The following is a 24,269-nucleotide window of genomic DNA, read 5'->3' as shown; positions in this document are numbered from 1 at the left end:
GGAACTCTTTCTTAGTACCTTATTTACGGAAATGTGTACAGTTTGTTCAGGTTTTTGAGTGATGATCCCTCCCTCTTTGGGGTCACTGCACTCTCTATAAATCACTTATTCAAGAATGGGTGAGGGGCTGGCCCCGTGGCCTAGTGGTTGGGTTCGCATGCTCCACTGCAGGCGGCCCAGTGTTTCGTTGGTTTGAATCCTGGGCGCGGACATGGCACTGCTCATCAGACCACGCTGAGGCAGCGTCCCACGTGCCACAACTAGAAGGACCCACAACTAAGAACATACAACTGTGTACCGGGGGGCTTTGGGGAGAAAAAGGAAAAAATAAAAAATAAAAATAAAAAGAATGGGTGAGTTTTCCCTGGGGCATTATCCTCCTGGTCCTGAGGCCCTGCTGTAGGGATATATGCACATACGTCTTCTCTAGGCACCCTATGGGTGACCACTTTTGATGTGGCGCATATGTACTTCTTCCCCTTTGCTTAGTGAAATTTTGAAGTGCACTTCTGTCCATTTTCCTTGTCCTTGGATGCCTTCATCTCCACCAGCCATTGTGTTAGGGAATTTGAAACCATGGGAGTTATTTATTCTGCCCCAGCACTGAAATGGCGTGCTCCTAGCTGGTTCCCTGTTTAATGTCCATTTGCTAGTTTTGTGTTGTTGGATCTTTCACTTTGCTTGCATGTGTTTTGGTTAGCTCTCAAACAGTGAGTCAGTCCAACAGCAGATGGAGTTCTTGAACAGGCAGCTGTTGGTTCTTGGAGAGGTCAACGAGCTGTATTTGGAACAACTGCAGAACAAGCATTCAGACACCACGAAGGTATGCTGGGGCCTGGGGAGCCAGCCCTGGGTGGGAAGCCTGAGGACCCAGGCAGGGTGTCTGTGGCATGTCACACACAGTGGCTTTATGAAGTGTTCCCTGAGAACTGGCGCAGCAGCCTTGGCGTCCGTTCCATCTCTCCCTGGTCTCCCTTTCCACAAGCCCTTTTCAGCCATCACATGCGCGTGTTTCCTCTAGTTGGGTTGCTTTGAAATTAAATCAGGTATAAATGAAAACACCTAATGGTAATTGGTACAGAGTAGGTGTTATAAGTGTTTCTCTTCTCTTATCCATTCCCCCTTTAAAGAGAGACAGACAGACAGAAAAAGGATGGGGAGCCAATTGTGTTTAACTTACTCTCAGGACTGTGGGAATATACTGGTATACATACTTTTCCTTCCTTTTAATGTTGACTCTAATTTCAGCAGATGATGGTTTAGTCCTTGCAACAAGGCCAACATTGGGATGATCTTACGTTAATTAGTGCCTCACTAATGGTGTTGAGGCAGAAGTTTTATGTCACTTTATAAATAGCCTCAGGTAATGTTAGTGAATGAGCTGGGAATGGAATTTTAATAGTAAATGCTCAGATGCTTCCTGTCACTAACTTCTCCATCACATATGGGCTTTCTTTTTAGGATTTCTTGGGCTTATGCTTTGTAAAGCATCTTTTTTGGCCAAATGTAGAGAGTAGTCTTAGAACCAGAGAGATTTAAATTTTCATAATAGAGTTACTCCTTATTTCTCAGCTCTTCTCAGCTCTCAGATTCAGAGTCCCTGTAGAAGGATGTTAAATGTGGAACTTTCTCTAGAAACCAGCTACCACTTATTTTGGAGTGTGGCTCTGGAAAAAGAAAGAGGGGAAAACAGACCTAAGGGACAAGAGAACCTCTGAAAAAGCTTACTTAAATGCATTCCTTACAAAGGATAGATAGATTGGCTTATGTGGTGCTGTCTTTTGGTTGGAACACTTGTACTCTTGGGGCCTCGAGCAAGCCCTTGACCTTTTTGGGCCCTGTTTCACTGTTCATAAAATGGGTGTGATGATACTGACTTGTAACAGGATAGCTTCAGTTGTAAGCAGCAACAAAAAAAGAAACTAGACTGGCTTAACAATACAGTTTCATTATTTCACTGGAGAAGATGTCCTGAGGCTGGTGAGTTCCAGGTTGGTCAAGTCAGCAGTTTAGAGACAACATCAAGGAGCCCGGTTCTTTCCACTCTTCTGTGCTGCCTGACCTATTGTGTCAACCTTGTCCTTGGGCTAGCTGTGCTCATGGTTGCAAGGTGAGTGCCACAATTACAGCTATCACAGGTAGATGCCATGATGTCCTGTGGAAGAGGAGAGCACCGCTTCCTTCCAATCTCTCTGAGGAAGGAAACCTTTCCCAGGAACCCTCTGCCAGGCTTTCTGCCCTTGTGATTGGCCAGGATTGTGTCGTGTGCCCATCCGTAGCCCAGTCATTGCCTTGAACCTGTCAGGATCTGCCCCTGAACCTGGAGCTAGTTCAGTCTTCTTGTTCAGTCAAGTGGAGGGAGGAGGGCTGGGTATCTGAGACTCAGGTGGGGGATGGCTGGTAGGTGTTGGGTGTAGCACCTCATGCGATGGTTGTGAGGGTTAGTGAAGTGGCATGGGCGTTCCTAGTTCAATGCTTTGTTTGATTCTCCATAAATAACTACTGCCACGTATGACAAAGGTCTGATTTGTTCACCTAACCTGTGTTAAAGTTTGGAGCTATTAGGGACAGCTGTGATGACTGCATTATCTGGTGCCCAGTTCTGAGCTTAAATTACAGCATTCTACGCTGTGGAAGTGTTGGGTTCACTACTCATCTCCGAGGCAGGGGTGCCTTCGTGGAAGCCCATCTCCTTGCTCCTTATGGTTTATTATCTTTTTTAAAACAACAAATGTGTGGTAAACTTTATGTGATGTATATTTACTTATGTGTGTTTTACCACAGTAAAAACACAGCACACATGTAACACGTGTTTGTTAGAACAGTATCCCTTTCACCTCTTTCCTGAGCACTGGTGTATACTTGCTCTGGGTTTTGAGCTGTTTTGATTTGTCAGCAGGCAGGCTGTTGTCAGGGTACCTGATCTGCAAGTGCTTTACCTGAGCAAACCTGCTCTCTTCGTGTTGCATTCTCTAGCTGTGCCTTAGCCAGTGTTAGGAGAGAGAGAAGAATGTGAAAGAAAACAAATGACCCACAATAGTACTGCATTGAAATTAAAACTGAATTTTGGCATAGTTTCATTTGCTGTTTTGTGAATATATATGTTTACATAGTTGATCATATTATTTACATGGTTTTATAGTCTGCTTTTTACTGATACATATAATTTTTTAAAACTTATAAGATGTACTTTCATTTACTTAACTATTTCCTTGACAGCAGACCTAACAGTGTTTCCAGTTTTTTTGTTCTAAATATGCTGTGATGATTATTTTTGTGCCAAAATGTGTATTCTGTTTCAGATGATTTCCTTAGGGATAGATTTCAGGGAAGGGTTACTAGGTTAATACTTACTGCTAGCTTCCTTTCCAGAAAGTTGTACTAGTTTATATTTCCACTAGCAGTGTACTAAAGTACCTTCTCATTGCTTATTACCTTGACTTTTCAAAATCTATATGGCATGTTCATTTTCTAAAAGTACTAACTCCAATCCATTTTTTAGGAAGTGGAAATGATGAAAGCTGCATATCGGAAAGAACTAGAAAAAAACAGAAGCCACGTTCTCCAGCAGAATCAGAGGCTCGATACCTCCCAGAAACGGATTTTGGAACTGGAATCTCATTTGGCCAAGAAAGACCACCTTCTTTTGGAACAGAAGAAATATTTAGAGGATGTCAAACTCCAGGCAAGGTAATTTTATTGGCAAAAGTTTTTGCACTGATGTATTCTTTGTTAAGTGGAACGTCCCATATTCTGGGGTGGTCTGTATCTTTCAGAGGACAGCTGCAGGCCGCAGAGAGCAGGTATGAAGCTCAGAAAAGGATTACCCAAGCGTTTGAATTGGAGATCTTAGATTTATATGGCAGGTTGGAGAAAGATGGCCTCCTGAAAAAACTTGAAGAAGAAAAAACAGAAGCAGCTGAAGCAGCAGAAGAAAGGTAGGAACAGAGAATTGGCATCACGGGCCTTGTCATTAAGCTCCCGCTAACAGAACAACGACAGCATCGTGTGGTGTTCAGAGCAGTTCCGGCCTGATTAGACAGGGCTGCAGCACTAAGCTCCCCCTGTTCCAGAGCAACACCTGACTGCCCTTTCTCAGAATGCCCAGTGATCTTCCTGTGTTCCTTTTCCTGGGCCCCAGTTGATATGGTCACAGGAAGTGTTCATGTTTAAGATTGCATCTGGGGCCTGCTCCATGACTGAGAGGTTAAGTTTGCGTGCTCCACTTGGTGGGTGGTCCTGGGTTTCACTGGTTCCAAGCCTGGGTGCAGACCATGGCCCCGCTCATCAGGCCATGCTGAGGCGGCATCCCACATAGCACAACCAGAGGCACTCACAACTAGAATACACAACTGTGTACTGGGGGGCTTCAGGGAGAAAAAGAAGAAAAGAAAGAAAAAGATCGGCAACACTTGTTAGCTCAGGTGCCAATCTTAAAAAAAAAAAAAAGATTGCATCTAACATCCCTAGTTTGGACATATGTTTCTCTTGATGCGATCTCATGCCTTTGTCCTCTGTTAAAAAACACAGAGGGCCTAGCAGAGTTCAGTGGCAGAGTGAGCAAGTGTCCCTGTAATTCCACACCTCCCAAACCACGGACGCTACTGTCTCCAACTCCTTTTTCCTGCCTGGGTTTCTTACAGGCCCGACTGTTGTAATGATGGCTGCTCGGATTCTGTAATAGGGCACAATGAAGAGGCATCTGGCCACAACGGTGAGACCAAGCCCCCCAGACCTGGCAGCACCCGGGGCAGTAGTGGAAGTAGAGGCGGCGGAGGCAGCAGCAGCAGCAGTGAGCTTTCTACCCCGGAGAAACCCCCAAACCAGAGGGCAGGGCCGTTCAGTAGTCGGTGGGAAACTGCCGTGGGCGAGCCCTCTACCAGCATCCCTACGACTGTTGGCTCACTTCCCAGTTCGAAAAGCTTCCTGGGCATGAAGGCTCGAGAGCTATTTCGTAATAAGAGTGAGAGCCAGTGTGATGAGGACAGCATGACCATCACTAGCCTTTCTGAGACCCTAAAGACAGAACTGGGCAAAGACTCAGGTATGGAAGCCAAGACTCCCCTGAACCTAGATGGCCCGTATCCATCTCCCCCAAACCCGGACAGTGTGGGACAGCTCCATATCATGGACTACAATGAGACTCATCATGAACACAGCTAAGGATGATGGTCAATCAGTGTTAACTTGCATATTGTTGGCATAGAACAGGAGGTGTGAATGCACGTTTCAAAGCTATCCTATTTCCAGGGTCTGAGTGGCTAGCTCACGCAGTGGAAATGGGGTGGAGGTCTTTTTGACAGTTGACTGAATGCAGAATGGTTTTTGGATCTGGCATTGAAATGCCTCTTAACCTTCCCCTCAGCCCACCCAAAACCTCTCTCTCATTTACCTAGCAGTGTGTACTAATCCGAGGGCCAGTTTGTGTTCCTCAGTAGCTTTATTTTCTTCCTTTTCTCCCAAAATGGTTGCGTCCTTCAAACCTGTGCAATATGAGGCCAAATTGAATCTTTGAGTCTAACACACCACTCTCCTTTCCTGAAACTGAGGTAACTGGGTTGGCTCTCCATTAGCCCAGGTAATTGGTGGCGTTGCAGGTAAGTCTGATTTTGTCCCTTTTTAGGAGGATGTAGCATGCAAAGCTGATCATCTTCACGTGAAAGTTTTTTACATGAGACATTTTCACTGCTTTTGGTTCTGAAGTTCAGTGTCTAAAGCAGCAGATCTAGAAAAACAATGGTTTATTCACCCTTACATTCTTTTGGCGGTTCTGATAAGCTTGCTAGAAAGATCTGTGTGAACAAACGTGTGTTGTTTGAAGAGTCTGGAGCTGGCATTGTGGAGACCATAATCCTCTTTGGGAATGCTTTGTCCCCCTTCCCCACTACCTCTTATTTATTTGGGGTTTGCTCGAAAGCTGGTACTGTTCTGACTGCAGGCTGCTGTGTGGGTGGTGGGCCCTCTTGGCAGGAGGGAAGGACGGTGACTGGAGCAGTTACTTGAGAAGTACTTGTGGATGAGGAGCTGCCCTTCCTGGCTCGGCTGTGCCAGCTGAGCCTTGTGGTTAAGCTCCTCCATCTGTCTGCCTCCCTTTGTGTTCCCATGCGCCTCTGTGTATGTCAGCTTCTTTGTGACACTGCAGCAGAAAGGCTCTGAAGGCCCAAAGACTCTCCTCAAAGTTGACATGACCAATGTTTCTCAGGCTGTTAGAGTTGTCTCACTGTAGTAGGTTCTAGGCCACCAAAAAGGTAACAGCTTTTTCACACCAATTCTAACTTTCAGGGGCTGACTCTCCAGGGAGCTCAAAGCTCTACCCTCCCAAATGTTAGGAATGGTAGAGCATTTTAAAGCAGAGTCTTGGAGAGTGTTGGCAAAGGCTGGCTGCCATGGACCCACTGGGCTGCCCACATGCACTCATGAGAGGTGACACAAGTCTGGACACTGGCAGTGGCAGAGAATCTGAACTCAGCAAATGCTCCTGAAATAAATGCTAGAAGCCTAAGAATTATTGCCTAGTGTTCCAGCTGAGGCGAGGAGAGACTGGTAGGAAAGAGCTGATGAACTTGGTTTTTCTCTTTCTATTCTTTTAGTTAAAAGTATAGAAGGGTTCAGCCATGAAGAGGGAAAGACAAACTGTGATGGTACGAAATCTTACTGCATATGGAAGCTTCCAGCACGTGAGGGTAAAAGTCTCTTTTTTTAACTATGGCAATAAATATTCTAGTATTCCTAACAAAGGGATACTAGATAATGAGAGACTCCCTGTCACCAAGGCTGTACTGACAGAAGACCTCCTTGGGACAGGATTTTCGGGTGTGACTGACTGATTCCCAGCCTGAGGGAGGCTGTGGACCTGACTGCTCTCAGCCCAGCACAGCACCAGCAATTGCTGCTGGATGCCCAGTGTGGGGTATTAACAACACCACACGTTTAATTCAGCTTTGTCCAAAGGAAAGCTTAAAATCGAACACATTTTAGTTTCCTAGTTCAGTTTTAGAAAAGGAAAACATGAACAAATTCAGAAAGGGAAAAAAGTGTTTCAGGCTAACTATTGAAATCAGTTCTAAATGATTTCCCCCTCCACAAGCCCAAGAGATCTGTGCCACAGAGCAAAGATACCAGGCGCTTAAGTCAAAGCCTTTTCCCTGACCAGCTGGCAAAGGCAAGGAGGCCAATGCAAAGAAAGAAAAAAACAGGCAGATTGCAAAAATACAGGGAAGGAGAAGGCAGTGTGGTGAAGTGGACTGAGGCCTGGGCTGGAGGTTCCATGGGCAGGTAAAACCACCATCCCTCTGGCCTGGGTGTCTGTTTGCTGACCCGGAAGAGCTGCACTCAGCTTCCTTTGGGTTCTAGGAGGCCATGGGTTTTATTCAGCCAAGACTTGGGGGTTAGGGCCTGGAGTCTTGTGGATGTTACCAACCTAAAAATTTAGGCTTTATGTTGCAAAGGACTCGAGTTAGTAGTAAGGTTTGGTCTGGTTTTGAAAATGATAAACCTGCCAAGAGTGGACAGGACTTGATTATCCTGTAGCAAGTATTTTTAAGGATGGAAAGGTGATAGTAGAGGAGCTCCTGAGAGAGAACTCAGGTCTGGGAATCGGCAGGACAAAGGCATTAGAGCAGTTAGCTTTACAGGCAGGTCCTGTCTTGAGACTGATTAAGCAGCATGGTATTCCTAAATGTCAGGATTGGATAGCCTCTGTCCAAAGTCACTCTGAGCAAGCTTCCCTGCCTCAGAGCCGTTTGACCAATGTCTGTAACTTACCCTGATCCCCACCTGACACTAACCAGGGTTAGCACAGACCCTGAGAAGATTGGAGTCTGCTTCTTGGGCAGCATGAAGTTTGTTTAAAAAGGAGCACTACAATTTATTTGGGGGGTGGGGGGAGGGGTGCAGCAGAAGGAGGAGGGGTAGAAGAAGATGGCAGCCTGGTCTCCAGAGAGAAAATGAGTTCCCGAATCTACTACAGGTAAATCAGCAAGTGGACCTCCAGCACACAGAATGTTGGTGAATTTTTAAAAAGCTTGAGACAAGGCTCTGCCATAAAGTCCACATAGATTATTACTGTGGGATTGGAAGAAGTATCTGGTTCTGAATACAAAAACTGACTGAAATCCAAAGGTAGGAAAGAAAGGTCATTTCTTGGGTCAAGAAGTTTTAAAAGGTCTCCTTGGAGATGAGTGCTAAGACTAGCAAGGTGGCTGAGGAGACATGACCTCCCTAGGTTTGTCAGCAGAGATTTTCAGGAGAGAAAACTGCCTAGCCTTTGGGAATAAGCTGCTGAAGGTTCTTATTAGGCTCTTTAAGTGGAGAGAGAAATGATAAATAAGCTACTTTGTGAGCCAGAATGTGTGTACTGTGTTTAGGGGGAAATAGTCTGAATTTTTCTTAAAAAGTAAACTGTTACAATCCAGGAAAAGGTCCTGGAAGCCACTGACAGTTGGAAAAATTAGCCCATCATGCCACCGTGGCCAAAGAGGCCAGCACCTCACTGGGCAAAATCAGGGCAACAGGAAACAACTCCAGACTCTGGGCTGTTCTCGTTTACAGCACATGTAGTTTCCGGTGTTTCTGTTGAGAAAGGTAAAACTCTAGCAGTTGTGTAGAAGAGGATGAATGAAATGATCGTGGCAATGAGTGGATTTGTATGAGCTGGACCACGGAGGTTCAGACTCACAGTTAAGAATAAAAAAATTGGGTGTTTCTGTGTAGAGAACATAACAGATGTGCTGTGACTAGCCAATGTGAATTTTCACCAAATACTAGAACATACCACTTGAAGCCAGAAAGAGATAACTGAAGAACAAATGGAAGAAAGTACTCTGTGAAGATACACAGTTTTTCTAACTGAAGGCACTAAGAGGTGGTAGAAAGTATGAACAGGTTTAAGGAGGGTTTGAGCAGAGTGAAGGCTCAGTCCAGGACTGCAGTCGAGGTGGAGTGCCACCTACCTTTTGCAGATACTCTGAGAGGCCAGCCCTCTGCAGAGTGGTCCTGGGAGAAGCCTGATCCCACCCCGGAGTGTACATCTCACATGGGGAAGAAAGCTGTCCTTTGTGAAATGATCCAAGTCAGCACCCCTTACTCTGCCGCATTTTCACTCTTGGAGGTACATGCTCTACGACTGACTGGCAATGAGTATGGGAAAACGTATCCAGTCTGAAGATGTCTGTGTATCTGTTTACATCCAGAGTTCTGTGACATGTGCCCCTGCCCTCCCCTCCCCTGGACCGCTGCCAAGGAATTGATTGCACTTGATTAAGCTTTTCTCTGTAGGTGAAAGAACAAGTTTAGGTCGGGGCCTGGCCCCTCGGCTGCTGCTGTGACCCTTGTCCCCATGTGGCTCATTTCCTGGCCCATGACTCTGGTGTGCCCAGGGAGAGCGGTGTTGCCACCTTTTCCACACTGTCCTGCAGTCTGTGTATGTTCGCCTGAGAGAAGAGTGGCTGTAACTACAAGTGAAACCTGCCTGGGATAGTCGAGCACCTGCACCCACGACTGCTTTTGGCCTTGAAATGAGTTAATGAAGACAGAGGAACTTTCTCCCCTCTTCCCTTCCCAATGCCACAAAGTTGTGCATCCTCTGGGATAAGTAGGCTAGTTGAAACATGGGACTAGATCTTTTAGAGAAGACCCCTGCGAGTTTTGAGACCCCACCCCCCGACCAACCCCTCCTCCCTTCCCCCACCTTGATGCAGTGTTTGGACAGGAGGGTACGGTGCTGCTTCATGCAGCAGATACTTTGGCTTATCAAAGAGGCAGCCAGGCATTTTGCACTAGGAGGAATCAGTGATCACTTTTCAGAAGACTTCTATGGACCACAATTATATTGCGGAGGAACAGATTTTGCTAAGACATAATCTAGTTTTATAACTCAATCATGGATCAACCATATGTGGCTAACTTGCAGTTTAAAAGGGTCCCATCAGTGAAAAACAGATTTTTTTTTAACTGACTGCTTTTAGTTAAATTTAAGAAAGTCATCTCTTGTCAAAAGGTTTCAACCTTCCCGCCTCAACTTAAAAGCATGTCAAACAATCCACATCAGATGCCATAAACATGAACTGCGAGAGAAAATGGTACAATCTTAGTGAATGGGAATTGGAATCAAAAGGGTTTGCTGTCCTTCTTAGAATGTTCTAAAATGTCAAGGCAGTTGCTTGTGTTTAACTGTGAACAAATAAAAATTTATTGTTTTGCACTACTCTGCTGTGTTGACATGAAGTGACTCGTGTCGGCCCTGAGGGCCTCACAGGCAGAGTAGGGACCAGTCCAAAGACGCAGGAGCCTCAGGGTCTGCATTCGTTGGGTACCTCAGGTGCCTGGAGGAGGGTGTGACAAGTGGAATCTGGCTGTAGTCTCTGACTCTTTTCGTTCTGGCAGATCACTTGGCAAACACACACAAATCCTACCTTTATCTGCCTCAAATTCATGCCCTTCCCCCGAAGAGTGGCATGGTGGTGGGGGAGGTGCTGGCTTGAGTCATCCCTACCAGAAAACTCAAAACCAGGAGGCCCACAGGGTCTGCACTGCCGTCCAGCCCTCCTTTTAGTGTGTGCTTGCATTCCTAAGGGTCGGCCGGCGCCTTGGGTTTAATACAGCCCTTTTGGTAGAGCCTAAGTGATACTGACATGGTCGACAGCTTACTGGGCTTGAGCCTTGCCAGTTGTGTTCTGTGCATGTGCCAATGAAAACATGCGGCTAGCATCCACCGCCTTCCACGTGCCCTCAGCTGTTTGGAAGAAGGCAGGAAACAACCTTTAAACGATGCTTAGGTCTCCCTGGCCTTACCACCTCTTGCTTGGGACATGCTGGGGAAAGACCAGGGATGAAGAGCTCCATTTGCAATGTGGTTTTCAATTGCTTGCCCCTGCCCAGCTGCCCCTGGAAGTCAGTATACTCTGCCCATTTTAATAGTGGAAGCAGATCCTTTGAGACAAAGACTCAGAGGTGGCAGCTTTTAATTTTGTCTGGAGAATTCAGATGCTCTTGTCTGATAGGTCTCTATACAAGGAGTTACTTTGCTGGCCTTCTGAGGGTCTTTGGCACAAAGCTCTTCAGAGCACCTTCTTTCTGGAACTGGGTATACGCCTGTCTATAGTGGTTGCTCTCTGCTAGTTGTTTTGTTTGGGATGCTACTGCCCACTGGCTTCTGTTGTCTTAGGATCAGTCTAGTCTAAGGGGTAAATCCCAGGAAGCCAAGCCAGGCGGAGAGGTGGTAGAACACTTTATTCTTGACTGTCGCCCCCGAGGAAGCAAGAATACAGAAGCTAAGTCGTCCCCTGTGAAGGGAAAAACCAACAGTCAGACAGTACTTCTGGCCAGCTCAGAAGCCAGCGACACATTTTACACAGTCTGGGCCTTAATTATGTTGTGAAAGTCAGGTGATTGTCCTTGTACAGGAGCCACACAGTCAGAATTCTTCCAGCTTCTCTCACAGTCTTCCTCTCCCACGTAAAGGAGAGGAAAGGCATGTTTGTTCCCCTTTGGGCTTTCGTCCAGAGACCTAATCACACTGAGGAAGTTCAGCGTGCTGACCCTCACCATCCTGGGAGGTGGGAGCAGAGAGCAGTGCCTTGCCTACAGTTGCCACTGTGGCGGGAAAGGAGCTGGGCAGTCTCCTCCAGCTTGATGGCTCCACCTGGAAAGCTGGACTTGCAGCGTGGGCGGGCCTGGCAGGGTGGTGGGTGGGAGCCCAGAGAGGACCTGGGTGGGCAGTCAGTGCCCCTAGCGCTTTACCAGCCTCCCCAGGACACCCTCCACCAACAACACTGTAAGCAGGTGTCCTCTTCATCAGCACAGAGCCTGACGCTCAGAGGTGAGGAAGTTAGGAGTTAAAGCAAGAGTGGGAGAAAGGTTCTCACTAATATATTGGGCCATCCCCTTTGAGCTTAATAAATCGCAGGGACTGTGGGTGCCGATGAAAATAGATCAACCAGTGGAAACCAAGTTTAGCAACAAAGCACCCTGGGGGCGGGCAGGTTTGGGATGGGGATGGAGCAGGTCACCAGCTGAGTTACAGTTTCCCACCAGGTGGTCTCCAAGGAGGTTTAGCACATCCTTTGTCTTTCCCCTTAGGTTTGAAGCTGTCTTTTGTAAGTTGCCTATACTCATGTTTTCTTAACCAAGGCTTGGTGCCTGTGGCCTGGGAAGGATGAGTGCCTGCCCCCGTGGCTTCCTGGCGTTCCGGGGGCTCACTCACAGGCTGCAGCACTTTGCGGGGTAGCTTCTCCGAGTGCGCGATCCATTCTTTCATTAAGTCTAGGACGATGGGGATGAGGCTGACCACGCCTCCATAGTGGTTCCTGGCCTCGTCACAGCTGAGGTGGTTCACCACGTCGTGAGGATACCTGCAGGGCAGCAGGAGGGCCGGTAAACCCCGCTCAGGAACTCTGCCAGGATCCCAGCACTGACTGCACATCAGAATCCCCTCAGGAGGCTTGAGGACTGTGCCCACACCATGCCCGGCTCTGTTTCGGACATTGTGGGTCAGCAGGTTTAGGGGACAACAGCCCCAGGTAATCCTGCAAGGCAGGAGCTATGAAGCACTCGCCTGCATTTTGTAGAAACCTGGATTCGGGGCTGTGGAAACCTGCTGTGATAGCTCCAAAACACTCTGCTTAGTCCCTCTGGCTCTTCTTACCCTAATATCTAAACAGCCTCCACAGGGCTTGGAATGGGGGAACCACACTGGTGGTGCTGACGCCATGGGAACGGGTTCCAGACCTGCTGCTGCTTTGTGGGCTTCTGGGAACAGCTGCTTTCTGACCAGCTTCCCTCTGCTGGGTGCTAGCTCCAGTGAGAGAGTTTGTGTCCTACTATATCTGGGGCCTCAGGATCTTCCGTTTTCATTAAAACCATTTTTTGGGGGGACAAAAACCAAAACATTTGTTGGGTCAGAGTCATTCCAATAAATCGGTGGGCCTAGGATCTCACCTAGGGAAGTCTGGATAGTAGGCACATGCCTCATCGGTTCAGACTTACCTCCCCTCTCAACAAAAGCCTGCCCTTCCTCTAGGACCCTCCTCTGCCGTCCTTTCCCCTGACCCCCTCCTCACATGCGCATGCTGAGGCCTCAGGAACAGGACCAGAAGGGACTTACTTTGCTCTAAGGCTGCTTAAGTCACTGCTTTGGCTAACAAAGGTTTTGCATTTCTCGAGGAGGTTGTTGGTGACTGGGGTGCCAGAGTGCAGGGCTTCGAAGTGCTGGCAGAGCTTGCTCAGCTCCGTGCAGATGTCCAAGAACATGAGCAGAATGCGCCGGTCTGTGGAGTTGTTGCAGTGGTGTTCCATGTAGTTCTGCACCTGCAAAGGCCAGTGTGACGTGAGCTGGGAGGCACCAATGAGGATCTCGGCTGGTTTGTGGGGCACATATCCATGAGCAGCCACCCTGTTCCTCCCACCCTCCCAGAGTCACGGGGGGAGATGTGAGTAACATTTATGCATTTGAGTGTACAGACCACTCTATATATACAGCTGATATCATTAAGTGTCCCAGGCACTGTGCAAAATGCTTTGCAGCCCTGAACTCACGTACTCCTCACCTAAACCCTATACGCTGGGTACCTTTTTAAATCCTCATTTTACAGATAAATACCAGAGGCTCAGAGAGGTAAAACAACCTGCTCGGTCAGTGGCGAAGTGACAAAGCTGGATTTCATCCCCAGCTCAATAGCTCCGGGCCCGCACCCCTCACCAGTCCCCACGCACCTAAGCAAAGAGGGCTGGGCCCCAACTTCTCATGCCATGGTCCCACTTAGAGGACACGGTGCTGGGTTGGGCCACTTAGACTGAGGAGCAAACAGAAGGAACTAGAATCCCTTGCAGTTTCAATGTCCTGTGTTTCCAAGGTAGAGAAAGGAGGGACAAGTCAGTAAGTGGAGCTGAGGAAAATGATGATCCATCTGAGTCTCTACTTTACACCATAGGCAAAAATCAACTAGGAGGATGAAGGGCTTAAATACCAAAGACAAAACTAACCCTCCCCTGTGAAGGTGTTTCAGACACAGAAGTAGGGAACCCTTTCCTGAATAAGTCATAAAAGGTGCTAAGAATAGTGTTACAGCTCATCAACTTTCATCCCTTTCCTTGGGGGGAATGGGGATCTTTCCTGGGTCAGGGCTCTTTCTCTCCAGAGTGATCTGGGACCATCCAGTGACTGGATCTGAGATGGGGCAAGGGCAGGAGGCCTGATCTTGTGCTGGGGAGCATCTGGCTCCGGGCCAGGCAGGAGTAACTGACCCCTTTCACAGTCAAATGGTTCTAGTCTCCATGATGCAGGGGAAGGGGTATCACCTGCCTCCTCCAGCACCCATCAAGTTCTGAGTCTAAACCAGGGTTTTTCTGCTGCCACCAGCTGCCTTTTTGAGGCTAGGGGATGGCTTCCCAAATGATCCCAAGTGGTTCCTTCCCAAGTACAGTAGCTCTGTAAGGGGGAAGAACCTACACCGTGGCGTAACCACAACAGAGCAGCATCCCTGGGCTACAGGGTGTGTGTGTGCAGGTAACCTTTGGATACCTCTGGTCCAGGGAGGGCAGGCTGAGGGTTGGGAGTCAACACTTCACATGGAGAGTCAGAATGTGTAGGGCCATTATTCACCAAAAGCCTTGGCTGAACCTAAGGCAAGAAGGCTACACCCTTATGCATGGGAGGGGCCGGGGTCACTCAGCACTGATGTAGGTTCTGAGCAGAGGTGGGAGGTCTCAGGTGCTCCTTCCTGACACTGAAAACCTGTCCAGTGCCCTTGAAGTCTGAGCCTTTGGGGGATGGGCTAAAAAGGATGCAGCCGATTTACTTCCAAATTGTTCAGGAGAAGGAGGGTGTGTGTCTGGAGAGATCACGCAAACCTGGCTAAATATTACAAATTGGTGTATTGAGGGCAAGGTTATATGGGTATTTGTCTACTGTACGTTTAAAATTTTTCAAGTTAAAAAATTGAAATTTTTACAAAAATTAGAAAAAATCATTTCTTGAAGGGTGCTGCCAGCAAGGGCTGCTGTTCTCCGTGGGCCTGTGTGCTTCTCCTGAGCAGTTCTGAGCCCTGGTCCCCACTCCCACCCCACCCTGACACTGGTTAGCTTTCCACAAGCCAACTTCTCCGCAGGTGGCATCTGTTCCGTTGGGGACAGGCGCTTGGGCCTGATGCTTGCGGCTCAAACCCGTAAGCTCCTGGAAGGCTCGCTGGGTCTTGAGGCCCCAAGTCCTGCAGAGCCAACTTAGACAGCAGCTCCTCCATGAGGAGAGGTGGGTCAACAAAGACGTCTGCAAACGAGACTAGCCATGTGCTGGGCACACTGAGTTCCTCAAAGCCCATGGAGTCCGACAGCTGGGACCATGCGCATCTGCTCCTGACTGTACCCCCAGGACTTAGCCGGGGCCTGGCAGACAAGGCCAGACACGGGTTGGGTGTTGTACACGGAGGATCTCACTAAATCCGCATGAGAGACCTGGGATGTGTGTGCTGCTCCTCTCATTTTAGATGCTCCTCTCATCTGTAGATAAGGTGACTCACTGGCCCAAGGTCACAGAGGTAGCACATGCTAGAGCCAGGACTTGAACAGTGGCCAGCTGAGTCTTGAACCCACGTTTTTAACCACTTTGTTATTCGCTCACATATCTGGTGAGGGAGTGAATGAATGGCTCATTCCACCACTTAGGATCTGAGGCCTGATTCTGGCACAAAAGTGCTTCTCCTCTCTGGGCCTCAGGTTTTTTTTCATCTTTCAAGGGAGGGGACTGGGCCTGGTGCCATGCAGGAATCTCTGGGTATGGCAGGTCCTTGAGACCCTGGCCCCGCCTGCCCGCCCGCCTGCCCCGGAGGCATCACCTGTCCGATGCTGGTGATGGGCCGGATCTTGTCGTGGGCATTCTCTCTGCAGTGCTCCAGAGCGGCGATGAAGGTAAACTGTTGCTGCTGGAAGAGCTTGTACTTCTGCTCGATGCTTCGCAGGGATTCTTTCACCTCATTCATTGTCTTCCTCAGTAGTCATTTACAAGAGAAGAGGACTCTATGGGGAGGAAGAGGAGAGCCATGAGGTCCCAGGGGCCAGACCAAGGATCCAGCTCTGGAGTCGAGAAGGATGCCCACAGCTCCTCTCAGCGGAGTGCTGGGCCGAGCGGCTCCCCACACCCCTGGAGGGCAGGGACTGTTTTCATTTCCATTGTGCGGAGAAGGAAATGAGGCCCCAGGAGGCTGCACACTTGCTCAAGATCCCGCAGGCTGTCCACGACAGAGCTGAGCCTGACCTAAGTCCATTTACCCTCCAAGGACACACTCTTTGCCATGAAATGTGATTTCTTTCCCTCAACTGTGGACAAGAACCTCTCTGGTCTCAGCTTCTCCAGATTTGGGGTATCTGTGCGCGTGTGCGCGCGCACACACACACACACAGCCTCTGATGCCTCCTTGTGGTGTCAGCAAAAGCTGGGATCAAGGAATATGCCACAGCTTGTAAAATCTGTGATTTTTATCAGTTTGGACCAAATTCTTTTAAAACATCTGCTACTCTTAAATTAGTGGGAAAGGCTAGGCATTCTTTCCCATGGGCTAAGCAGGGGAAGAGTCAGCACTTGATTGTCTAGTCCCAGAAGATGCAGTTTCCCTGCTGTGTGCTTGGGGCAGGAGCCCTGATCTCAGGTCTGCCCATTCCCAGGGCAGGGCTGGCTGATCGCGACTCCTCCCTGCCTCCCCTGTTAGTGCAGGAATGACCCTGATTGGAAACAATAACACCACGGGGAATGCTCTCTTTTGGTGCCTCACAGACTGTCCCTGGTGTGATCCAGGCGGTCCCACGAGTCTAGAATCTCCTCTGTGAGCAGAGAAGGCTATGGGTTCTGCCCTCCATGACATCACAATTTTGCTGAGCGCATGCAAAATGCTCCAGGTCACAGATTTGTAGAATGTTAGAGGTGGAAGGGACCTCAGTAGGTCAACTCCCCTTGACTTCTGGGGGAAATTGAAGCCCAGGGTGTCACAGCAAGCTTGTGCGGGAGATACCCAAGGTCCCAGGCTTCCTGATGTCTAACCAGCATCCTCAAAGCTGCCACAGCTGGCTGCTCCTCCACCACAAGGCACCAGCACACACGGAGCCCAGGCTTGCACATGCCCTATGTGAATGGGGGTCAGAGGAGGCTGTGCGAGGTAGGGTCCAAATGAGATGCTGCAAATGGAAGGGGCCAGAACACTTGGCAAGGATGGGGGTGGGGAGGGACTGATTCCAGGCTTCCTTGCAGGCCCCAGGTGGAGAGAAGCAAGAATAGGATGGAGCCGCAAGATGTTTCTTTCTGCTGTGTCTTCCTTAGCTCCTGAGCCCAGGGCAGGGCTGGAGCCAGGGAGGGCATCTCTATGGCAAGAGGAGATGGCATCAAAGATGAAAGGAAACGCAAGGAGAACAGACCAGAAGATGGCCTCCATGACATGACGGGAGCTGTAAATCAGAGAACCTGGGGAGATGGAGCCGCAGTCCTGGACTGAGTGCTGACACGCAGCCAGGTTGCCATAAAGGAGCTGTGCCAGGAGGGACCCTGACAATTGCACCCCATAAACTCCAGTGGGTCTACTGTAAATAGAGCACGCTTCAGCGGCAGTGTCCTGAGGCCACCCCTGGGAGCCATAGCACTTGTGTTTGCCAACAGAGCAGCCACAGCTCCATGGGGGACAGGTCTGGTCCAGGGCCAGGCAGGGCAGTAGCTTCCTTCCAGCTCAGCCTCCTCCCCACTCAGTCCCCCACCTGAAGTGGGCAAGCAGGAAGGGGAGCCAGGGTTGTGGGGATGCCGTGGGGCCCATATACAGCCAAAGTCCCCCCACCCCCGCCCGGAGACAGAAATGGCAGGCACAGTAAACCCAGGGTGCTGAGGTTTTCTGTTGTGCCTCCCATGGTGACAGGCTTACCAGGGCCTGGACTACACTGAGGCGAGTGAGGCACTCACCTCGGTGCAAAATGTAAGGGGGTGCCAGAAAAGTCAGCAATCAAGACAGGTAAGACTATTTAACACACTATTTAAGAAAATAAAAGCGAACACCAAAAAGTCCACGAAGAACAAAATATCGAAATTTTAAGTAAAGACAGGATTGGGTGCAGTGCCGTGCCTTGTCGTACTGAAGCTTGAAGCAAAAGGAAAAATCAGCAAAACCGCTCCTGTCTTTATTTACGTTTTTGATACTTTATTCTAAATGGATTTTTGCATTAATTTTGACTTTTTAAGATAGTGCATTTAAATATCATTTGTCTTGATTACTACCCCACCCGCCTTCCCACTTAAGTTTTGTGCCGAGGCAGCGCGTCACTTGCCTCCAGTAGTGCCGGCCCGGGCTCACACACGACTGGGGAAGTGAAGACCTAGAAGCATGGCATGGAGGTTCGGGGAGGAGGCGGAGTGTGTACGGTTCGCCTGGCCTTCCCCCATCATGGTGGTGGTTAAAAACCCAAGGCCTGGCATCACACAGTCGTGGGTTCAAATCCGGGTTCGAGCACTTCTTTCCGGCCTTGGGCAAGCTGCTCATCTCTGAGCCTCTCTCCTGACATGCGCCGCAGGAGACGGCAGGTGTAAGGTGTGGAGCCCAAAGCCTGGAATGCAGTAGTGCCTGGTTGCCGGAGCAATCAAAGCTACTGTGATTAAACGGGCTGCATGCGAGGACAGGGGAATGCCACAACAGGCATGGTGTGTACCCTGAGAGAGGCAGAGGCTGCCACGGAGGAGGGGAGGCTGGAAAATAAGGTGGGCTTTGGAGAGGTGGAGAGCAGGGGGGCAGAGCGGGTGGGACCCTGGGTTAGAGGCTGGCAGGTGGGGATGTGGGAATATTGTGAGCAAGTGCAGAAGGCAGCGGTGGGCAGGGTGAGGCTGAGGGACCCCAAGTGTCAGGCAAAGCTATGAGAAGAACCACTGAAGGCCAAAGAGGGTAAGAAGCACTTCAGGCATTCACTCATTGTTCATTCATTCCTTCTGCATTGCCCAGCACATGCCAGGCACTATTCCGGGTGCTGGGCTATACACAGCATTGAACAGACAGACAATATTCCCTACCCTGGAGGAACTTATCTTTTGGAGTGGGAGGTGGACAGTAGGGATAAGTGAAAGAATAGTAGTGTAGACGAGGGCACTGCTGCAGAGAGAATGAAGCAGGGGAGTGGATGCAGATGTCGGAAATGAGGGGCTACACAGTCTGCAAGAGGGGCTGGGCTCCAGCCCCCAGCAAGGTCCTGGACGGCTCACCCCAGTCCTCCGAATTACAGCAGGTTATTCGATGGGGCTCTAGGAAAAACCTGGATGTGCATTATCTCAGGTCCTCGCCATGGCCCTGTGAATGGGGTACTACGAGTATCCCTACATGACAGATGATGGAGCTGAGGTCACACAGCTAGGAAGTGAGCAAGTCAGGTTTCCCACTCAGCTCTGCCCGACTTTATGAAGTCTGGGCCCTTAACTTGGATACCTCCCTCCCTCTGTGATGGTCCTCAGAGACAAGCATGCCAGGCATCAGATTGACTGTGGCTTGGGGTAGGTGGGTGGGGGATACCAAGAGCCTGAAAAGCTGTCCGAGCCCTCACAGGGGTCATGCACTAGCTACACCTCTGGGCCTCGCTTCCACTCCCACAAGACTGTTCCCCATCTCAAAGCAATGTGGACTAGCATTCAGGGGGCTGCCTGTGTGCCTGGCTCCCTGCCACCCTCGTGGGGCTTCCATGGCTGCCAAGTTCTTCAGGGATACAGCATTACCTTGGCTGGTGGCCCCAAGAGCCCCTGAGAGCAAAAGGGACTCAGTTCTTGATCCTAGCGACTTGTGACATGCACGCCAGGAATGTCATGAGAGGAGCTGTAATAAGCTATCCAAAGTAATCGTCCCTTGAACCAGCCAAATTAGTCTGGATGAAAGGCACAGGGTGCAGGTACTTCTCGATCTAGGGGAGGAGGGAGGGAAAAATGATTACTCACTAGGTTTTAGGCTTTAATTGATTTGTATTTTTCCAGGCTGCTAAAGAAGATTAAATCATGGTATGAAAAGCGCCTAGGGCTTAAAATAAATGAGGAGAAAGGCAAGTCATTTCAGAAATGTCCAGGAAGCAAACTGGAGCTCTCCAGTGCAAACTGCTGGCTTAGTGATTGTATTTTTTGCTCCAAGAGGAAGCAGCTTCCTTTTCTTCCCCAGCTGTCTTTGCAGTTGGGTCTGACAAGCCGACCAAGGTGTGCACGCTTCGAGGAAGCAGTTCTGAGGGGAGAGGCACAGCTGCAGCCTCATATCCTTGGAGGGCGTGTCTCTGGGCGAGGGGCTGATGGAAAAGGCCTTGGCTAGGAGTCAGGACGCCAAGTTGCAGCCCAGGCTCCGCCTTGCATTAACAAGTGAACTTAGCTAAGAGTTTCCCCCTTTCCGGGCCTCAGTTTATCCATCTGTAAAATGAGGCAGTTTCAGTTAGAAGCTCTTCAAGGAGCCTTCTGATTCTAATGCTCCAAGATCAACAACTGATGAGGAAAGAGGCCTAGAGAGGGGAAATGACTTGCCCAAAGTCACTCCGCCAACAGCTATTCACCGTTCTGATCCTCCCGTTTCTATAAAACGGGAATGAAGTTACCTATTTCTCAAGGCTGGTGCAAAGATTAAATGAAATAATATGACTAATAGTGGCCCCTATGTATTGGAGACTTACTGCATGCCAGTTACTATCTAATACTTCAAATATATGAGCTCATGGAATCCTCCCACAATCCCCACTCCATAGAGGAGGAAAGTGAGGCACAGAGCAGGCTCACACAGCTAGTAAGCGGTGGAGCAAGATTTGAACTCCGGCCTGTCTGTATTGACTATGCCATACTCCCTCTCCATAAGGTACATAGACACCACAGTTTTGTTGATAGGACAGAGAGCTCAAAAACGGTAACTCCTACCAAAAATGGCAACGGACAAGAGCCAGAGTCCCAATTCAGTACTGCGTCCGATACCAGGCCGTCCTCGTCCCACTGGGGATTAACACGGCTCGCAGTTCTCCTTCCCCCGCACCACGTCCCACCCCATCCTTCTCCCAGGGCAGCAGCAGCGGTCCCCTCCATTCTCCACTCCTCCACCCCGCCAGTTTCAGAACCCGGGGTTTGGGGGGTCCGCCCCCGGCCCGCTTTAACCTTGCTTGTCCTAGAGCGGCCTTCACTCACAGAGCGCCCTGAAGCCGGTAGTGCCTCCGTGAGTGTCTGGTGCCCCAGAGGGGCAGGGAGGCCTTACCCGGGGCTTGGGAGGCTGGGTGGGTGGGGTGAGGCTGTCGGGATGGGAAGGGGCGGGGCCGCGGGCCGGATTGTTACCGCGGGTGCCATAGCAATCGGGTCACGTGGCAGCCTCGCCCTACCCCTGGAGCTGGCGGCGGGAGGTCCTGGGGCTCGGAAGCTGCAAGTTGGCCGGAGAGTTTCCAACAGAACCCTCGGCCTTTCGGCTCGCCCCTTGGACGCCTTTCCCTCTTCAAAACCCTCCTTCACATCTATTCTTCATTTTAAAGATGGGGAAACTGAGGCTCAGAGAATAGAGCCTGGGCTGGCCCACGAAGCTCCTGGGGCCGACGTGCCCTCGGGGTGTTCTTGGGTGTCTCAGCACAGGGGGGGGCCCTACCAGGGGCACGTCTGGCCCTAGAAGGCCGCAGCTGGAGAAGCACAGCCGGGACAGCGAGGCTGGGGCGGGGTGAGCACTTGTCCCAGGCGGTAAGGCGCGCTGGCCAAGGAGCCAGGGACCCCACCCAGCACCAGTCTCGCGGGCGGGCCGGCGCGGCGCGCGCTGATGACGTAGAAGCGCGGCGCCCTTAGCGACCGTGGTTGCCAGGGAGCTGCGCGCGTTGATGACGTAGCGGCGCCCCTAGCGACCACGGTCACCAGGGAGCGGTCGCGCTGCTCGGCGGCATGGACGCGACCACTGCCCCGCACCACATCCCCCCGGAAATGTCCCAGTACGGGGAGGAGAACCACATCTTCGAGATAATGCAGGTGACCGGGCAGCCCCGCCCTGTCGCGACACCGGGCAGCGGCCCGGGAACGTCTGTCGCGGTACTGGATGCGCGCCGGCGACCTCGGTGCTGGGGGCCCACGTTTGTTAACCTCGGGGCCGCCCAGCTTGGGGTGTTGACTCCTGCCCCGCCGTGACCCCAAGGGATCCTTCGATCTGACCACGCTCTCTGTCCCTGCCCGGTAGACCCTGGAGGGAGGGAAGGGAGCAGGCCATCCTGGCCAGGATTTGGTCCTGGCTCCGCGCCAGCCGCCTCGGTGGCCTGGAACAAGTCCCTTCCTTTTCTCAGCTCCCCATGTGTGAAATGCCGGATTGCAAGAGCTGGTCTTCAAGGGACTCATCCGCGGCTGACAATTCCCAGTCTGTCCGCAGTGTTGGTTTCTGAGCAGGGCAGTGCCCGAGCTCAAGGTGGCATCCCTGTCCTGAGATGGCCGCCTTCGTGGGACGGCTGCCCTGTGGGTTGGACAGCATTTCCCACCTGGCCCCTCTTCCTCAGGCCCAGGAGTTCTGGGCAGCTCCCAAGCTCTCATCCTGCGTTCCTGACCTGACTGGGTCCCCACCCCCTGGGTGACCTTAGGAGAGACCTGCCTCTGAATTTGCTCCAGGTTTCCCTTCTGCATCTCCTGGAGGTAAAGGCTTTCAGGAGCTGGACTGGAAGAACTCTCAGTCAGTCAGAGGTTCTGAGGGCCGGAGGGAAGCTGGAGCCCAATTTTTAGAGCGTTTGTCTCCTCAGGGTACACTCCATCGAGGGAGGCTCCACCATGGGGACGCCTCTGGTCATTTGAGCCTCTGACCTGCACAGGTGAGAGAAGAGCTGAGACTAAGAAACCTAAGTCTCCATCTCTCCAGCAAATACATGCTTCCTTTGGAAAGAGTCAACTAATAGAGTTAGAGAGAGAGATTTCTAAAACAGAGTGGCCATTCTAAGTGAAGAAAGTGGCTGGCTGAGTTACAAGTCATTGTTTGGTGGGCAGGATGGAGGTGGCTCCTGGGGCACTGTGGGCTGCTCTGGAGAATGTGGTGTATCTCATAGTGATTGGAAGGAGCAGCCCCAGAAAGCTTTTGGTCCAGTATTTCCAGTCCATAGTCATTTGTGTGTTCCCTCCATAGTTTTTACCATTTCCATTTTTTTTTACACTTTTATTTTTCAATTTTTTTTTCCTGAGGAAGATTTGCCCTGAGCTAACATCCATGCCAGTCTTCCTCTATCTTTTAGTATGTGGACCACGAGCACAGCATGGCCCCTAACAGAGCAATGTAGGTCCTCGCCTGGGAACTGAACCTGGGCCACCCAAGTGAAGCACACTGAAATTAACCACTAGGCCACAGGGGTTGGCCCTACACTTTTTATTTTAAAATAATTTTAGGCCCACAGGAAGTTACAAAAATAGTACAGAGTTCTGTTGTACCCTTCACCCAGCTTCCCTCAGTAATAACATCTAACATATCTATAGTACATTGTCAAAACCAGGAAATTGACATTGGTACAGTACTGTTAACCAGACTACAGGCCTTATTTGGATTTCATTCATTTTTACCTGCACTCATTTTTTCACTGTGTGTACATTTCTATGAAATTTTATCACATGTATGGATTCATATAACCACCACCACATTTCCATTTTAACTTAATCGTTTCTTTAAATCAACCCACTTTTTTTTGCCAAGGAAGATTCACCCTGTGCTAACATCTGTTGCTAATCTTCCTCCTTTTTTTTTGCTTTTTTTTTTCCTTGAGGAAGATTAGCCCTAAGCTAACATCTGTACCGATCTTCTCTATTTTTTTATATGCGGGACACCACCACAGTGTGGCTGGTGGGTGGAGTAGATCCGCACCTGGGATCTGAACCCTCGAACCTGGGCTGCCAAAGTGGAGCACACGGGACTTTATTTATTTATTTATTTATTTATTTTAAGGAAGATTAGCCCTGAGCTAACCTCCACTGCCAGTCCTCCTCTTTTTGCTGAGGAGGACTGGCCCTGAGCTAACGTCCGTGCCCATCATCCTTTCCTTTATATGTGGGGTGCCTACCACAGCATGGCTTGCCAAGCAGTGCCATGTCCGCACCCCAGATCAGAACCAGCAAACCCCAGGCTGCTGAAGCAGAACGTGCAAACTTAACCGCTGCACCACCAGGCCGGCCCCAGCACACGGAACTTTAACCACTTGGCCGTGGGGCTGGGCCCTAAATCAACCCACTTTTAAAATATTAACTAACTTTTTTCATCTCATCCTAAGCAATATTCTTAAAATCATAGATTTGATGTACGAATTTTTGTAATATACATTACACC

General features: G+C 50.0%; 3 protein-coding genes across 20 annotated transcripts in view; 2 read left to right on the top strand and 1 right to left on the bottom strand.

The window, feature by feature from the left end:
- Positions 1-10,207, top strand: part of TSC1 (TSC complex subunit 1) — a 50,670-nt gene extending 40,463 nt beyond the window's left edge. For all 5 annotated transcript variants that reach the window (XM_046656000.1, XM_046656005.1, XM_046655971.1 and 2 more), the window contains 4 exons: positions 701-823; positions 3,503-3,690; positions 3,777-3,938; positions 4,644-10,207. In XM_046656000.1, the coding sequence (XP_046511956.1) occupies positions 701-823; positions 3,503-3,690; positions 3,777-3,938; positions 4,644-5,163 (993 nt within the window). In that variant the 3' untranslated portion in view covers positions 5,164-10,207. The remainder of the gene's footprint in view (positions 1-700; positions 824-3,502; positions 3,691-3,776; positions 3,939-4,643) is intronic.
- SPACA9 (sperm acrosome associated 9) lies at positions 7,139-21,672 on the bottom strand. Of its 7 annotated transcripts, XM_046656239.1 has the most exons (6): positions 21,113-21,209; positions 19,718-19,899; positions 15,828-16,008; positions 13,103-13,305; positions 12,203-12,350; positions 7,139-11,282 (listed from the first exon to the last, which is right to left on the bottom strand). In XM_046656239.1, the coding sequence occupies exons 3-6, from the start codon at positions 15,969-15,971 to the stop codon at positions 11,271-11,273; spliced, it is 507 nt and encodes a 168-aa protein (XP_046512195.1). In that variant the 5' UTR covers positions 15,972-16,008; positions 19,718-19,899; positions 21,113-21,209; the 3' UTR covers positions 7,139-11,270. The 7 variants fall into 7 exon arrangements, with proteins under 7 accessions (XP_046512195.1, XP_046512145.1, XP_046512136.1 ...); XM_046656189.1 differs by having other exon boundaries at positions 7,139-12,350; positions 21,143-21,214; XM_046656180.1 differs by having other exon boundaries at positions 7,139-12,350.
- The window catches only part of AK8 (adenylate kinase 8), a 136,328-nt gene continuing 130,748 nt past the window's right edge, over positions 18,690-24,269 (top strand). For 4 of the 8 annotated variants that reach the window (XM_046656132.1, XM_046656149.1, XM_046656121.1 and 1 more), the window contains exon 1: positions 21,906-21,955. Coding sequence is in view for 1 of the 8 variants with exons in the window: in XM_046656073.1 (XP_046512029.1) it covers positions 21,872-21,955 (84 nt within the window). In the remaining 7 variants the exon portion in view is untranslated. Of the gene's footprint in view, positions 18,719-21,728; positions 21,956-22,732; positions 22,777-24,269 lie in introns of those variants that run through there. The other 4 variants (XM_046656090.1, XM_046656111.1, XM_046656073.1 and 1 more) reach the window with 4 other exon arrangements.

The sequence above is a fragment of the Equus quagga genome, chromosome 1 (genome assembly GCF_021613505.1).
Source record: "Equus quagga isolate Etosha38 chromosome 1, UCLA_HA_Equagga_1.0, whole genome shotgun sequence".
NCBI lineage: Eukaryota > Metazoa > Chordata > Mammalia > Perissodactyla > Equidae > Equus > Equus quagga.
Note: the sequence above shows the minus strand (reverse complement) of the source record. Positions and strands in the feature narration are given on the sequence as shown.

Bases quoted from the DNA above. Each gene is read 5' to 3' on its own strand.
- SPACA9 (XM_046656229.1), bottom strand. From the start codon at position 15,971: ATGAATGAGGTGAAAGAATCCCTGCGAAGCATCGAGCAGAAGTACAAG. The intron at 13,306-15,827 runs GTGATGCCTCCG...TGGCCTTTGCAG, and splicing joins CCATCACCAGCATCGGACAG to GTGCAGAACTACATGGAACA. The intron at 12,351-13,102 runs GTAAGTCCCTTC...GCTGCCCTGCAG, and splicing joins TTAAGCAGCCTTAGAGCAAA to GTATCCTCACGACGTGGTGA.